This window comes from Lepidochelys olivacea (assembly GCF_965140295.1).
Source record: "Lepidochelys olivacea isolate rLepOli2 genome assembly, chromosome: 1".
In the NCBI taxonomy this organism is placed as follows: Eukaryota; Metazoa; Chordata; order Testudines; family Cheloniidae; genus Lepidochelys; species Lepidochelys olivacea.
The window spans coordinates 23,498,442-23,516,176 of NC_140411.1; the positions used below are offsets into that span (position 1 = coordinate 23,498,442).

The 17,735-nt window shown below is 40.3% G+C and overlaps 1 protein-coding gene across 2 annotated transcripts in view; it reads right to left on the reverse strand.

The window, feature by feature from the left end:
- Nucleotides 1–2,182: 2,182 nt before the first annotated feature.
- The window catches only part of SYTL2 (synaptotagmin like 2), an 82,716-nt gene continuing 67,163 nt past the window's right edge, over nt 2,183–17,735 (reverse strand). For both annotated transcript variants that reach the window (XM_084621517.1, XM_084621516.1), the window contains 9 exons: nt 16,841–16,935; nt 13,987–14,106; nt 12,730–12,899; nt 11,564–11,666; nt 9,991–10,161; nt 8,475–8,553; nt 6,994–7,093; nt 6,046–6,251; nt 2,183–3,462 (listed from right to left, as the gene is read on the reverse strand). In XM_084621517.1, the coding sequence (XP_084477643.1) occupies nt 3,317–3,462; nt 6,046–6,251; nt 6,994–7,093; nt 8,475–8,553; nt 9,991–10,161; nt 11,564–11,666; nt 12,730–12,899; nt 13,987–14,106; nt 16,841–16,935 (1,190 nt within the window). In that variant the 3' untranslated portion in view covers nt 2,183–3,316. The remainder of the gene's footprint in view (nt 3,463–6,045; nt 6,252–6,993; nt 7,094–8,474; nt 8,554–9,990; nt 10,162–11,563; nt 11,667–12,729; nt 12,900–13,986; nt 14,107–16,840; nt 16,936–17,735) is intronic.

Here is a 17,735-nt window from a genome sequence, read left to right on the forward strand (position 1 = left end):
AGTCAGTCAGTTAGTCAGAGGCACATAGTGCTTTAGTGTAGGGTTGTTTGCACACACAGTGGTAAAAAGTCCATATTAGTTAGGTGAAACATTTTCAAAGGACTATTACCAATAAATACGTTTGTTAAATACAGTTTTAAAAATATTAGCTCTTTTCACCATAACATTGCTCGAGTGTTAAAATTCTTCCTGGCTGCAGGGTAAGTGCATTGCTTAATACTAAGCTCCTGTTAAAACAATTTAAAAGGAAAAAGCCAGTTTTCCGGACCGGGAATCTTAAGGCTCCAGTTTTGTAAATAAAGCCATATACCATTTTACTGTCATATGTTTTCCCAAGGCAATTCAATTTCTTTGGCATTTGATTTGTTGCATTTCTTTGCACTGCAGTATAGTCCACTGAAAAAGCTTTGAGGGGAAGCCAGTGCATTTCCCTTTTATGTTATGTTACGCAGTAAAACAACACTAAAGCTTAGTAAACTTAGCTGTTAAAAGATAGGAAAGTAATAGCTTTTAGGAGCTGAGCCAAAGTCAACTGAAATCAACAGGCTGTGAATCAGGGCTTTCATGAAGATACCAATACAGTCGTCTAACACTGCACTACTGAGCACTGCTATATTTTTTAAGGCTACTGTTGCGACTGGCTCAGTTGACCTTGCATAGTTCACTGTAGGCTTGAAGGTGGCACATTTGATATGGGGACTCATTTTTGCCTCAGTGGAAAAAAGCCCAACGTGCTGGTTTGGAAAAGCACTTAATCTTCTGGACATGCTACAAAAGCAATGTATTTGCCAAGATTTTGGGGGAAGTTTGAGGCTGTGTTCCTGACGAGGGCAAGAGAGTCTGTTTTGTTCCTTTGGTTTATTGGCTGTTCAGCAGCATTAAATAATCCTGTATAAATTAACTTGGATAGCCAGGAGATTGCAAGTGCAATTAATTATTTGGGCATGGAAAGCTTCTGTATGGGTGTGGTTTTTAAAAATTTAAATCTAAAATAAAATTATGATGATGTACTTTGAGTGAGCACTGGCTTTTGAGGTAGCTGCATGATGCTCTTAGTACCAATACCAAGAATGATTAAGGAAAAATGGGATATCTGATTACTATTCTAATTATCAAAGGCTTGCACTGTCATGGGCTAGATATTTTAGTTTGGTTATCCTAATTTGAGCACTTCCAAAGATGTCTGTACTGTACAAAAAATTATTACATGACTCCCTGCCTGAAGAGTTTCAGTCCAAAAATGCCCTGTTCCAATCCTACAGTCTATAAACTCCTGAAACTATTTTTAAACAAAAACAATTATTAAAGGGCTTGTCTACGTGGTGCATTAGTGTGCCCCAACAGAGGTGTAAATTCTAGTGTTTACAAGCCTGTCCCACACTAACTTGTGTGGACTCTATTGGCTCACACTACAGTTTCCCTAGTGTGCACAGACATAGCGCTGTTTCAAACAATGCTACACCACTGTACATCAGGGAATTTTTAGCATGCACCAGCAGGGATCACACAGATAGCTCATGCACAACATGCTGGTGCGCACTAACGCATCATATAGACAAGCCCCCAGTTGTACAGACAAAATATGCACTTATATATTTGTAAATTAGCCAGTGGAAAGTTAAAGATCCTGCACACAAAAATCCAGTTTTGCAAGTGCAGCTAAAGTCCTTTATAAAAATATGCACCTCCTCATGTCAAACGAATCAGAATGTAGTGTGAACACAAAAAAATTTAATTCTGTACATACACTCCTCAGTTCAGAATGTTTTTTTAATATATAAAAAGATACAACAGGCACTTATCGTACCTCTAAGCTTCATAAATATCCAGATTTCAAAGTTGGTTGCACTACTTCCTACCATGACCCTACATGGGTGCTTTTGAAAAATTTCACCCAAAATGCCTAATGTTGTTAGGTACTCAATTTCTATTGAAAGTGAATGGAAATTGGGTACTTAACTCCTTTAGTGACTTTTGAAAATCTCAAAATTTCACCCTCCCTTGATTCATATTTACAATTTAATAAAATATAGGATGCATTACCATTCTAGACCTACAGTAGTTGCAATAAATAAATACACAAGTGTAACATATGCATTTATTTTGACGACTGACTTTCAATAATGCAATATGAAAAATTGACAGATATATGAAATGCAAATCTAGTATAATTGATCAGATGTGTATTTTAATTGAGCATTTACTTCTCTGAACACAACTGTAGCTTTAATAGGCTGCTTTTAGATAAACAGTGTAATAATACATTTCTATGTTTTTTACATTCAAACTTTTAGTTACATACAATGCTATAGGATTGAAATTTGCTTGCTATTTTGTACAGTGTAGGTTCTTTAAAGAACTACCCAATTCCTGCTATGTTGTAGCGGTGGCACCAAAGTGCATACAAAAGTCTTGACACACCCAAAAGAGCAATCCAACAACAAACTTGGGTACAGATATTGTATATGCTTAAAATAAATATCCAATTTATCCATCAAGAATAAAACGAGCAACTTAATGGATGAAAAGATCCTTCAGAGCAACATTTAAATACAGTAAATTCGACTTCATTGCTTCCATACAGAATCCATACTTTAGAAATAAGCTAACAAAACCACTCGTGTATGTACTACATATACAGTCAACCCTCTTTATGGCCCTGATCCTGAACGTGCGGAAATTCAGCACCTTGTAGGATTGAGCTCAATATCATCACTCTTCATAGAATGCTTATATCAATAGATAAAGCCCTCCCAAGCTCTGAGAATTTAAAACTAGAGATGGAGTTCCCCGTCATGAACTCTAGCAAAGGGTGAAACCACCAGAGAGACTTGAACATGCCATTAAAATTAAGCTGCAAACACACAGTGAATATGAATATAGCGACCTATTGTCAGCTCATTTAAAATAACACACAAAAGACCCTGGGAAATAGACAAAGTTGTTGCTTTTTGGGGACCATTATTTAGCGAATCACCAACATTCTGACTATTCCAGGTGACCACACACACAACACACCCCTTATAATTGGGCCACTGAATTTCAATAGTATACTCTTTATTTAATTCGTTTTCAGTGAGCAAGAAGTAAAAGGCCTTTAGTTTAAAAAAATAGTCTGAAAGCAGAAAAGTTTAATTTGCATTATGTAGTAACGTTTAGCAGCACAAAATAAAACAACAGAACAGAGGCTGTCTACAGATCTACTGTAGTATACACACTTTTATAGAATTCCTCCAAGTTCCTCATTTTATTATTTCCTTCCCCTCCCAAGATCCAACAAGTAAATATTTTGGACACTAGCAATTAGAAAGTCATCTTATTTTGTCAGCTTTGCTACCATTAGCATCCTGAGTGGTAGGGTATCTTCTACCCATTTGTTTGGCAAGCTTATCATTCTCTCCCATAGGGTGGTTTCATCTAAAGTGGAGTCCATCCAGTCCACTGCAGTACCATAGCTTTTGCCTTGGAAAAACATAAGAAAACATTATGTACTTTTTAAAAACCTGCCACCACAGTTAAGAGTAGATTCTAGGGCAAATCTCCACACATGAGCAAAAATCAGCAATTTCCCCCTGATTCTGAAAGCTTTAGACCTACCCTACAGAGTTAGCTGACAATTTTCATGGTGTGATTCTGCATTTTCTATACATGTACAACTCCCATCAAACCCAATTAATGGGAGTTGTGCCTACATAGGAACTACATAATATCTCAGTATTCTCATGTGTTTGATTATTCTTGATTGCTATTTATTAGCTCATCTTGTCAGGATCCCTAGTAAATAAGAAAGTCAGTCAGTCAAGATTTTGATTTTCCAACTTTGGTTCCTAAAGGTCAGCATCTAAATCAGTGGCCTTATTTTCCCATTGACAGAAGCTGTGCTTGCTCAGTACCTCCTGGGAGGAAAAAAAATTTGCATCAGATCACTGATTCAGATACCAAAATGTTAGAAGAAAAGGAGTACTTGTGGCACCTTAGAGACTAACCAATTTATTTGAGCATGAGCTTTTCTGAGCTACAGCTCACTTGGTTAGTCTCTAAGGTGCCACAAGTACTCCTTTTCTTTTTGCGAATACAGACTAACATGGCTGTTACTCTGAAACCTGTCAAAATGTTAGATTAGCTGCTCAATTTCAGGAGCCAAGTTTGAAATTTGTGACCTCAATTTATGTTTATTTTTAAATTTGCTTTTGACTATTATAATCCTAATGTGCTAAGAAGTTCTCTTCTCTGGGAGAAGTCACTTTTCCTTGAGCTTGCTAGAGAGACTTTAAATACTTTTTACTTGTTGTCTTCAGTTTGGGGAAAGACGACATTTCTTGTCCACAGGCTGAATTATCATTTTGCTGTAAGATGGTTTCACTATGAAAGTGAAAAAGAGTATCGGGGCTGGGGGTGGGGGGGAGAATCAAGTTCACTTTTACTTGGGGAACATTCATATTTTATTTTTTAAAATGTTGTTTATTTTCAACACACACAATTTTTACTATCAAGAAAGGCGGCCAAATTTCTCCTTGAAACAAAACCTTGAGTATTTGGGAACACATTGATTTTAGCAAAATCGATCACTTCACACACCTCTAATGAAAGGGTCTATTCTCAACACCAGAAGCATGTACAGCTATACTTATTTATCACACATTGATGTTGAGCTTACTGCCTTAGTGTCTAGCTGCCCCGCAATTTTAAAAACACCAAGACTTCCAGACATAACTTTCAGTTAACTTTAGTAGGCATGACATAGGAGCATTGGGAATTAAGTATTTACTCAAGTTTAGTGTTACTACAGATCTTATTTTTAGACTGGAGTTTTTCACATGTGCTCCAGTTGTCCTTCTTTTAATTTATATTCTGAACATCATACTTCAGTTGCCATAGGCACACTATTTGCCATACTAGATCAGACCTTTAGTCCCATCCAATCTGGCTTCTGTGAGAACCAAATACAAAGTAATTCAGAGGATGGTAAGCCGTGCCACAATGTACCTAGCTCATGGTGCATGTTATATGTTATATATGGATGTAGATGATGGCAATTTACTTCATGATTCTGCAATGTTTGATTTGATTATTCCTATCTTAGCATGTGTCACTAATAATTTCAAGATTATCTAGCCATAGTATTAATGTTCAAAGATAGATTTACCAAATGGGGTACACCTCAAGGAAAATAAATGTATTTTTGAAAACTTAGAAAGATTTAGCAATAACCTTTATAAGATCTCACTTAACTGGGTTTCCACAGGGGGGAAAAAAAAATCTACCATGCTAATGGCCAAGGGGTGCACACAAGAAAAGAATGAAAGAAACACCTCAGAAATTGGGGTTTTCTGCTTTACATTTATTGTATGCTAAATTCCTCTTTCTTCTTTTGCTGCTCTGGTCACATCACTCCTCTGAGTCCCTTCTCTGACTTCCTGTTTTTTATACTGCCTCATATTCAGCATCTACAAACCCCATATTCCAGGCCCCCTCCAAGCCTGCCTCAACATGTATCTACATTTTTATTTCCTTCTTTCACCACCTCCATTTTTACCAATCTCCATCATTTTCTGTCCACCAAACTTCACTCTGACGTTGCCCCTTCTGCCGAAAGACACTTCACATTTCTCCCATATGCACCCGTTCTCTTCCTCAATTCCCTTCTTTAAACCCCCTTCTTCCATAAATCCCTCCTCCCCGCACTGGCATCTTCACATCATGGTTGCGTGTCTGAATCAGTTCATAAATTGATAGCAAGTTTTTTGGTTCAGAGTGTGTATACACGTGTAAAGTGCTATGTACATTTATGGAAAGAGACACAATTTCTAATCTAATCTGAGATCTTCTCTAACTTGCCTGTACCCCTTAACATGACCCTATTTGTGTACTATATTTCGGGATCCCTGCTGCATGAAAGGTGACTTTCTAAATGAAGCCTAATGCCAGCAAGTTGGTCAGTGATATTTTGCTCACGGAGGGGAAAAAATGGAGAGGCTAGACAAGTAAATGGAGATCCAGGTTGTATTTTGCAAGTTAAGGATTAATTTAATAAATGATCAGTACCTGTTCCCATTCCTATCCTGAGACCTCCCAGAAAGTGATTGGCTAGTTTGTGGTGGTCCCAGACTGTAAGTTCTACACATGCTTCTTTCAAATCATCAGTTCTAAAGCCATCGTAAACCATGGTGTGGTTGAACACCGGGTTTGTAGTTTTCGCCACTGCTCTTGTTTTCTGGCGGCTTTTCCTACTAGTATCTGGAAGGATGGTACTTTGGAATAAGAAAATACTGTCAGATCATATTAAAACATTGAGGGCTACATTAACATTCTCTTTTATACGAATAATATATCTACAGGTTAACATTCTCATTAATATACTATGGGCTCTGAGACTTGGGGGGAAGAGGAAACATGTGCCCACCCTCTTCAGAGAACCTGAGGTCAGGGCTGGCAGGGCTAATCACCCCCACACCTCCAAAGATGGAAGAGATAGGTGGATGGGGCAGGGAGGAGGCTTAGGAGAATTCAGTTATTGGTTTCCAGCCAGTGAGTGCCCTGCTTGTCTTGCTGCTGCCAGAGATTCCCCAGCCACTTGTCTCTAATGCCCTCCCTATGGTGTTATAATCCCTTGCCAGGAGGAAGGGAGAGAAGACAGGACAGTTTTCCCCCCTTTTCCACCTACTGCATGGCTTCCCTCCAAGACAGACATCCATCCTCCCATCCCAACCTGGTTTGTTTAAAATGCACAATAAATAAAGCTAGTTGCTCTTAAGTTAGCCCCTGGGGGTTGATGGGAATGGTAGTCAGTTTTCACTAGCCAGTCAATCAACCAGGAAGTCAGGGCATAAAGTGCAAGGTTGGAACTCGCCATATACATTGTGTCCGATGGGTGGGTGAAATGCATCAGCCTCACAGGGCATCTTGCAAGGCAGCATCTGGGAAGTCTCTCACTCTCACGAATTAAGGGAGGATTAATTAGCATAATTTTATTCATCCTGCTATTGTGGTTACCATTTAACAAAAGAGTTGAGCTTGTTGCCCCTCAGGAGAGGGAGGTCGTTGCATTCCTTCACCCAGATGTGGACCTCTCCAGTGGACGGGGTCTTGTTACCTTTGGAAGAGACAAATAGGAAAGCAACATTCACTCCCTTTAGAAATTAAATGTGAGAGGCAAAAGGAGGGAAGTAGCCAGAGAAGGTGACTGTACAAATTTGGGAGGAAATAAATTCACAGCCATCATACCAAACAAAGGCATGTCTCCATCATTGCATTTGTATGATATGTATGCCAAACAAATCCCAAGGAAAGCAGACAGAAGAAGGGCAGGTGCATTCCCGTTTCAATAGGATGAGGTTATCCTAGACTTCCTGTCCCAAATCCTCATGTTGTTATACTGTGCCACATTCCTCCTCAGAAATGGCAAAATTTCAATGGTGGGTGAGGTAACTCCTGTCCTCTAATATTTCCCTCTCTTTTGTAGGCAGGCACTGGGAAATAGTAAATAGGTGCACAATTTGCTTATTTTGCATACACAGTGGCACAGCTGGGGCCAGCTTTACCTGCATGCAGCTGGCGTGAACTAATACTTAATGAGCACCCAAAAATCAGATTTAAGTGCACATTGCCAAAGCATCTAAATGGTTGCTGATTTGATCTTGAGAGGATTCGTCTACTCTTCTTCTTACTTCCCAAATGCCTCCATCATGCCCAGCTCAGCTACTGAAGCTGCTGACAGGAAGGAGTGAATTTGTTCCTTATTGGCCAACTTGTTAAATTAAAAGTCCTTTGCTTCACTGCCAGCCCATCCCAGCCAATTATTAATTGTCAGATAACTGACTCAGATCATCGTCACTATTATAAACTAGGTACTAAGGAATTCTTGTTCTTTCCCACATCCGCTGCCTTCTGAGCTCAGTGACCTGCTACTGTTTGCTTAGCATGCGGGTGTTTGCGTGACTGTTAATGACCACTATAGTAACTAGTGGCGAAGCAGGATCTCATTCCTTTTGCTCTATTAGGTATGTAATCCAGCTAGTTGCTAAAAGCCCATGCTGTCATCCAGGTGTAATTCCTAATGTCATGTGTATAAAAAAAAGCTGAAAATAGCTGAGAACTTAAACTGAATGGTAACAGACGGAATCCTAGTGATGACTGAGCCTGATGATATTGTAAAACAAAAAGAGCTCTCAACCCTGCTTACAGCGGTTTCCATCACTTCATTCTGATTCAGGCATTCTAGATTTTGGAGTGACAATCTTGGAATCTTACTACATAGATTTATATAACAAGAACGTCTTTGCTTCCTTAATAAAAAAAACACTGAATAAGTCATGGTCCTGAAGTGAGTTCATGGTCAGGTTAGCTTGATTCTATAGAAAAATGTCTACTTTTTACAAAAAAGGTAGTTGAACTTTGTGAAATATATTCCCAAGAGGCTATCAAAACTAAAAAAACCAGCCAAGCAAACAAAAAAATAAAGAATGAGCACATACCCCCGACAGGCTGCGGAACATACTGAAGGGCTAGTTTAATCTCTCCTCTGTTTTCTAGTTCAAGAGCTGCTGCTGGAGTCTGAAAATTAAAACAAAAAACTCAGGCCACATTCTGGTGTAACACAATACCCCTTTTTATAGCATTCCTTGTGTGTCTCACTTATAATGAGGCAATGCCAGCAAGCAGGAAATTCTGCTTTGATATTTATTAGAAATTCTACTTCACACATGGGTAGCCATTATAGCTTACATGTACAAATTGCTCTGCAAAAGTTTTCTACAGGAGTGATAGGTTTTACTGAATTATGACGTGAAGCAAAATTTCTCTTTTGCCAACTGAAGATTTTCTTGCATTCTTACCTTTAGATCTTCCTCAGTTTGCAGGCAAACAAGAGAGTTTATGGGAGGAGTTTAACCCCTGGAATGCGCCTTCAGATGTAGATAGGTGCCTCTTTTGCTAAAGTACTGATAAAGACCTATGATTGTAGCTCATTCTCAAAAGAGATTTCTCCACAGTTTTGCTGCCCTCCTACCCTTCACTGGGTCATGTCTAAAATTAGAACATATGCTCTTTGGAGCAGTAGCCTTTTCTTATGTGCATTGGGAAGCACCTAGTACACTCTTGAGCACTGTAAAAAGTAACATACAGACTAAAATACCAAAGCAACTTTCAAAAATAGGTAGGCTCTAAGCAGATAGGATGCATCCGATGAAGTGAGCTGTAGCTCACGAAAGCTTATGCTCAAATAAATTGGTTAGTCTCTAAGGTGCCACAAGTCCTCCTTTTCTTTTTGCGAATACAGACTAACACGGCTGTTACTCTGAAACCTGTTACTATCCTGTAGAACTACTTTAATTAGAAGACCACTTGCCACCTCTTTGGCTTTTGGCTAAGGCCTTACCCACTTACTTGCTGAAAATTTTAAACCAGTTTAGTTAAAGTAATGCAAAAAAGGCTGTGTGGACACATTTTGATTTAGAAGTAGTGGTTTATTTAACATTTAGCTAGAATTGACTTAAGCCCATTGTAAACCAAGTTGTAAACCACACAGCCTTTAGCTAATCCAGTACAACGTTCTCTGGAAGACGTGTCCTTGGATCAAGCGTAGCATCGTTTTAATATGTATCCTGTATATACAAATGACTATCTGCAAGGGGATGCAATTGATGGTCTATGCCTCCAGTGATATTATGTAGCCACATAGGCCATAAAGGCTGGAAGTTCAATTTGGGATTCCCACTCCTCAGGTTGGTTGAGAGAACAGAGTCAGACTCCTGGGGGTACAAGCTGCTTCTCTCTGAAAGCACCTCAATTGGCCAGCCACTCACTGGCACAAGGAAAGGTCTCAAAATTGTATGTCTTATCTGCTTGCCTGCAAGAAGCATTTTTATAACTGTAGCCACAACAAAAATGCTCAAGCAGGAAAAAATGAGAGGATATAAAGATGGGCAGAAGCCTGTGACTGGATAGAGATCACATCTCATTTGTACATACAACAAACACCTAAGAACTTACCCTAGGCTTAAGTGGGAACCAATTCATCTGCTTATTCTGTTTGTCATTCCAGTCCCATGTTCCCAAATCAAGTTCCACCTCACCAAGGAAACTATTGCGCCCAAAGGTGTCATTGTGCCAGACAGAGAGATTCAGTCTCTGGGTCTTTACCAGTGCCGTGTCAATTTTATACTGCAGGAAGGGAGAAGCAAAAGAATGACAATTTAAACAAGGCAGCAGAGGAGCTGGAACAATTGGTACAGTGGAGGTGCGGAGAGCCATTGAACCAAACTGTAAACCCAGTATATAATGAAAAACACTTAAAGCCAGGGGGTGCAGCAGCACATATGCAAGGGACTGTTTCATTAACACTCAAGAATCCAGGAGTGACTGAGATTAGGAGAAGGCCAGTTGTACTGGGAAATCCATTCAACAGCCCATTTAGGTCCACCAGAGACATGTAGAAAATGATGGCTACGGTACATATTTGAGACTTTAGTTCAAACAATTTAAATTCATGTTCATCTCACGTTTGTTAGTAAGAATTACAGAAAAATCAGTACATCTAATTCAGTATATCCAAACATACTGAATACTACTTGGGCAGCTATCTTAAAATATCTGTACATACAGTTATTTAAACTTCACCACACTCCTTTGAGCTAGCAAAATATTATCCCCATTTTGCAGATGGAGAAGTTAAGCTACTTGCTGACGTTACACAAGTCAATGGCGAGTTTAGAACAGAACTCAGGAGTGTCTGATCTCCATCCTGTGCTCAGACCACACTTCCTTCCATACCTGTTTTCAGAAACCAAGTCACTCTATCCAATGTAGTTGAGGAAATACATGTATAAGTGAAAGGAAAGGATACACTGGGTATCACAGAGTGTCTGGTCCCACCTGTGCCATAATAAGTTAGCTGCTTTCCAGCCTATTCAGATCAAGTGATAGCTTAATGGACAACTGGGAGTTACAGAAGGACAGAGAGCTCAGGCTGGGTTGGAACCACAGGGAACAAACAAGCTGCTGTGGCAGACCCTGAGCCAGAGTCTGCAGGAGGCCAGATACTCCCAGGGAACCAGCCTGGAGGCCAGTGCTCTATATGGCAGCTGAGGAAAGACTCAAAGGTAGCCCAGAAAAGGGCTGAGAACAGGGCCTAGAGAGCCCACTGAAGAGAATCCATAAAGGACAGGAAAACCTTTTTGTTTATTGGGACTTTCAGTTGGACTTTTGTTACCCCAGACGGGGTTACGTTTGTGATTTGGACAGAGGGTCGAGCTACATCTCTAGCATGGACCAGTGTGCGGAGAGCCAAGGAGACCCATCTTGGAGAAGGAAACTGAGGGAGGGAGTGCTAGTAGGGCCATTCTTGAACACAAGGGGGCACACTGGGGGCAGCCGCATCCTACAATACTGTGCAATAAGAAAGGGCATAGTATGGAGTAGTATCTATAGTTGGGCTGGGCCCTCAAGAAATTTTTGCCATTGACTTGCTCTGTGCTTCTGTTGCCCTTGTCTGTGAAATGAAAGCAATAGCCTTGCTTTGAAAAGTGTTTTGCAATCTATACACCTAGTAATATTAAATAAGTACCCGCAATATTTCATTAAAGACTGGATTCAATGTTTTCTTTTTCACAGAGGTCTTCCTTTTCCCCAGCTTGTATTTCTCTGGAAGCAGGTAAGTCTTTACATATCTAAAAATTTAAACAAACAGAATGATAAGGGCAGCAAGATATTGTGTAAAGCTGCAAGACATGAAATTTTTTTCTCCCCCAAATACACAAATCCAAAAATGAAATACAAGTTTTACAGAAGATAAACTTGGTTAGCAATGCAGTTGTTGTAATGTACACTTTTCAGTTAGTGATTTCTAAGTCATTCAGTACTTACCATTTCAGTAGGTCTGAGTTTTCGATAAGTAATTGCCTTAAGAATGAACATTAATGGTTTCTACAGTATTGATCAAAAGTAAAAGCCCTCTTTAGAATCACAGAAATTAGAGATAGAAGACACCTGTTGGATCATCTTGTCCCCTGCCCTTGCCGAGGTGGCATGTCTAGACCAGTGGTCCCCCCAACCTTTCAGAAGACACTGGCGGGCGCCGGACACCCCGCCGCCAAAATGCCACCGCCGAAAAGTGGCAGAAGTAAGAAGCGCCGCTGCCAAAATGCCGCCGAGAAACGGCAACACTTCTCAGTGGCATTTCGGCAGTGGGGTGTCCTGCGCGCGCAAAAAAATGCCCCGGCGGGTGCCATGGCACCCACAGGCACCGCGTTGAGGACCCCTGGTCTAGACTTTTTGCTGGGATAGCCAAATCTCATATTTAGATGTGCCAATCTAAATCTGGATGCACAAAATGGGGAATTTACCAAGCAGATTATTAATTTGATCATCAAAATATAGAATTTGAAGTTCCTAATAAACTGGGCTTCCTATATCATTCTTTGCTATGGAAGTAAATGCACACACATGTACAGCCTATGTGATTTCTGATCTGTGTAACAGTTATACCTTTATGCTCTCTATAAACGAGCCTTAAAATCTCTAGGAACTGCTATCTGCAAACCCAGTCAGCCATTTACGTTCAATTCAGTGCAAGGAATCAAGGTGGCACATACTTCACTTACGTATTTTCTCTTTTTTTGTTTTCTTTTTTGAAGACAAAGATAATTGTGACTGAAAGGCTCTGCCTGCACTTCTTGTGCATGGAAAAATAACTTCTGTTAGGAAAAACCGTGCAACCCTAATTACACTTACGGGTCTGAATGTTGTTTCTTAACATCTGCAATTGCCAAGTCTTTACACTGGGAAACAAAAATATGGAGCTCCTTCAGCTGTTCTACATAATCAATGGCAAATTGAATGTGGCCTTTAACATCCACATTGCCAAAGTCTCCACTGTAGATGCTCATTACACTTCCGCTCACCTGTACACATGTAAAGGGAAAAAAATGTTCTGTTAGTCTATGCTTCTGGTCAGACATATATGTTATTAGAATGGGAAATATTTAAGAAATTCATCTGCACTCAATTCAGAGACCGTAAAGACACAAACTGTACTCCACTTAGATGTACTTTTGAAACAGTTTTCTTTGAAAAAAGGTTGTAATCCATCCAGTGAGAAAAATATTTACATTTCACTAGCTTTTATTATAAGATGGTTGTAAGCCTCCAAAAACTCAAGTGAAAGGTGCTATGTAGAAGCTCAAAGTATTATTTACTGCCTAATATACAAGACACAAAGTAAAGAGCACACCATATATACAGCATACTCCAATCAGAGTCTTCAGATATTATTCCCATGTGTCTCTATATTTTCTTTCCCACAGAAAATGGGGCCTCAATACTCTGGTGACAGGTACTCTATAAACGCCCAAAAGAGATTAGGGGTAACATTTTCAAGAATACCTAAGTGACCTAGTCACTTTTGAAAGTTTCACCCTAGGTGGATTGGAAGAAGAGTAAGCCAGATGTAGAGGTGGATGGCTTTTTATTCTCATTGTCTCCCTTCAGATCCCCCAAAACTCTCCTTTGTCATGATGCCTGCAAAGAAAACTTGGCAATGGTTTAGGCCCCTGCCCATCATGCAGACTACTATTGTCTCACGGTTTCCTTGTACTCCCTTGTCTGTCAGTATCTATCTGTTGCCTCTATTCTTCTACTTGGATTGTAAGCTTCTTGAGGCAGGGACTGCTTTTTTGATCTGTATTTGTACAGCGCCTAGCACAATGGGGTCCTGATCCATGTCTGGGGGTCCTATCCACTATGATAATCTGTTGTAGTAAAGGCATTTGTAACGGCACCAATCCTTTGATTGGTGAAAATAAAGAAAAAAAATAGTTCAATTTGTTACATTTATATACTAAGGTCAAGAAAATGGAGCATTAGACAACTTTACATAAACTCTGATACTATAGTGATGAAGTCTAGAGAGAAATAGATACCAAGGACGGGGAACGACACAAAGGTTTAGCAAAAGCAGAGTGCCATTAAAACAAGCTTTGGTTTACATACAGAAGACAAGGATGCCATGCCAGAAGAGCCGCTAAGATTGGTTAGAGAGCTTGGGCTCTTCTTGATTCTGCCATGATGATAACTGCTTTCTGATGTTGTATCAGTGTCTCTGTCATCACTCTACAAGACATCACACAAAGGAATCCAGCATGGGCATTTAGAAATCACAAGGAACACAGTTAAAAGTTGTCCTAATTTTAAAAAGCAGACTTGTAAAGACTGGAGCTCTGTGGATATTGGGAGCCACATTCCACAGTAGTGCAGTGCAAGCAATTAATTCCTTAAATTAGATCATGCTTCTGCTTTGCATGTGGGAAGTTAGTTGTGCTAAAAAACAAAAAAAGTTATAGGGAAACGCCACACATTTTAGAATTTGCTACCTGTGTTACAAGTTGAAATCTTGATCTAAAATGTACTTTTACTCCTTTTGTGCAATGATTAGTTTAATTAGCCTCATTAGTTTCACTTTCTCATGCATTAGCTCAGAATAATAACGCAATTTCTAATGCTAAAATCTTTAACCACTCTGAACAAGTTGTTTAGTTAAAGGAGAATGTTCATGGTAGAGGAACATACAAGGAAATAAATGGCTTTTGGAGCATACTTTAGCAGTTACATCAGAAGACTTGGGTTTGGTGTTACTCAGCCAGACACACGCCTGTGGAAACATCTGTCCATCCAGCTGTTTGTTGCTATGAGAAGCACACTGTCTATCCTATTAAAAAAACCCATCAAACAGGTGCTTTTGGAGCATGCCTAGAAGGTCACCAAATTCAGGATATTTTGGACTGGGGGTGGGGCCAAATTTCAGACTGAGTCCATAAACAGAACACCCTGTCAGCTGTCTCCTCTCTTTTACAGTGAAGGGAACCAGCTCAGGCACCCCATGCTGACTGCAACTGAGGCAGCATGGCATGGGGAGAGAGATGATCCTGCAGGTAGCAATGTGGGTGCTCATTTTTAGGACATTTGTGTTCTTAAATCATTGCTGTTCTGGCATCCACTAATGCGACTCCACCAGTGATGATAGCATTGGAGCTATAGTGTAGACAGGGCTCGGGTATTTTTAGATGACAACATAGAATCATAGAATATCAGGGTTGGAAGGGACCTCAGGAGGTCATCTAGTCCAACCCCCAGCTCAAAGCAGGACCAATCCCCAACTAAATCATCCCAGCCAGGGCTTTGTCAAGCCTGACCTTAAAAACCTCTAATGAAGGAGATTCCATCACCTCCCTAGGTAACCCATTCCAGTGCTTCACCACCTTCCTAGTGAAAAAGTTTTTCCTAATATCCAACCTAAACCTCCCCCACTGCAGCTTCAGACCATTACTCCTCGTTCTTTCATCTGGTACCACTGAGAACAGTCTGGATCCATCCTGTTTGGAACCCCCTTTCAGGTAGGTGAAAGCAGCTATCAAATCCCCCCGCATTCTTCTCTTCTGCAGACTAAACAATCCCAGTTCCCTCAGCGTCTCCTCATAAGTCATGTGTTCCAGTCCCCTAATAATTTTTGTTGCCCTCCTCTGGACTCTTTCCAATTTTTCCACATCCTTCTTGTAGCGTGGGGCCCCAAAACTGGGCACAGTACTGCAGATGAGGCCTCACCAATGCCGGAGAGAGTGGAATGATCACGCCTCTCAATCTGCTGGCAATGCTCCTTCTTATACAGCCCAAAATGCCATTAGCCTTCTTGGCAACAAGGGCACACTGTTGACTCATATCCAGCTTCTCGTCCACTGTAACCCCTAGGTCCTTTTCAGCAGAACTACTGCCTAGCTGCTCCATTCCTATTCTGTAATAGTGCATGGGATTCTTTCGTCCTAAGTGCAGGACTCTGCACTTGTCCTTGTCGAACCTCAGATTTCTTTTGTCCCAATCCTCTAATTTGTCTAGGGCACTCTGTATCCTATCCCTACCTTCCAGCGTATATACCACTCCTCCCAGTTTAGTGTCATCTGCACACTTGCTGAGGGTGCAATCCACACCATCTTCCAGATCGTTAATGAAGATATTGAACAAAACCGGCCCCAGGACCGACCCTTGGGGCACTCCGCTTGATACCGGCTGCCAACTAGACATGGAGCCATTGATCACTACCCATTGAGCCCGATGATCTAGCCAGCTTTCTATCCACCTTATAGTCCATTCATCTAGCCCATACTTCTTTAACTTGCTGGCAACCCTTGTCAACTACAGGTGTTGTTTTTGGCATGCACAGATGAGGCCCGAAGGGTTCACTCTAGGGCCCATCAACAACTGCTTCTTAAGAAGCCAGAGGACTTTCATCTCGGATGCTTTACCCACAAGAGCAGAGCATGCTGTCTGCAACACTGAGCATCTACTGATTCAGGGACTGAGACAGATTTCTAACTGAACCCCAGTCTCAGACAGGCTACCAAGCTGATCTCCCCAGCGTACTGTTTTGGGAGAATTCACCAGATGGCACTATTACACATCTTCTTACAAGCTCTCTTTCTTAGCATGTGAGCAGTGTACAGTCTGAAAAAAATACTGTATTGTTAGATGGAGACTGTTAAAGGGAAGCTGTTGCAAACAGCAAAAGAGTTTGCTCTGTCTTAATTGCTCAAACTAGCATCAGTTCTTGATGGAGAGTTGCATCCCAGGAACTGAGCATTGCTACTTGGGCTGAGATATCTGAAAAAGGGAATTGCCTACATGCTGTTTGTGGCCACCTCTCTTCAAGTTCTGGTGTACATGTAGTGTAAATTACACTGAGAAGAAACCCCAGCTCCACACCACTGATTCAAAAGTAAGCTGAACTGGAAGGCCCCAAAAACGAATACATTAAATTACTCCTCTTTATACTATTTTTTTAAAATCAGATACTTGCCTCTTCCTGTAGAAATGCTGGTACTGACTTGCTCAGTCTTTTGAGTTTTTCAGGATTTGAAAACTGATTATCGGGGTCTGAAGGCACTGTGGAGACTAAAAGAGCAGCAATTCAAGTTTTAAAAATATCCTGCCTTCTGACATTAACCGAACTTGGTCCTAATAAGCAGAGATTGGGATAGACTACTTTGGACAAAAATACATTTACATGCACATGCTGTATCCATGTGTAACTTGTATGCAAGATATTTCATAGATTCATCAATTTTAAGGGCAGAAGGGACCATTATAGTCATCTAGTCTGACTTGTGCAACAGGCTAGAGAACCTTGATTCACTATGTTGTGCTGTACATAAAATATAATTTTTACATATAATTATATAATACACTAACCCAGGTGCTGCATGAAAGTTTTGACCACCAATTTAAAGATTAACTTTAAAAAACCTTTTACCTGCCAACTCTTAAGGTTTCTGATTTCCTCCTGGAACAGAAGGCGAAACCGTGCTTTTTGGACATGAACAATGTCACTAAATGTAGCTGAGATAACAGAACTATGGCTCTTGATCAGTAAATAAAGGCCAAGCCCTGCTCTCCTTAATCATGCAACTAGACTCATTCATGTCAATGGGATTATACGTTAAACGAGCAGGGTTTAGTCCCAGAAGAGGAAGTCATTTTCAAATATTCTGATTTGGTTACATAATGTATTAACAGACAGAATGTATTCTGTTAATGATTCAGTATCTAAAGCATGTCTGTTCACCTTCAAAAGTGTTTTCATTGAATTACATTGCCAAATTCTTAATTTAATACATTGTTCATAGCAACAGTGCAGAAGCTAGCCTTGCAAGTAATGATTTATATCAAACCAATGGTTCTCAACCTTGTACTAT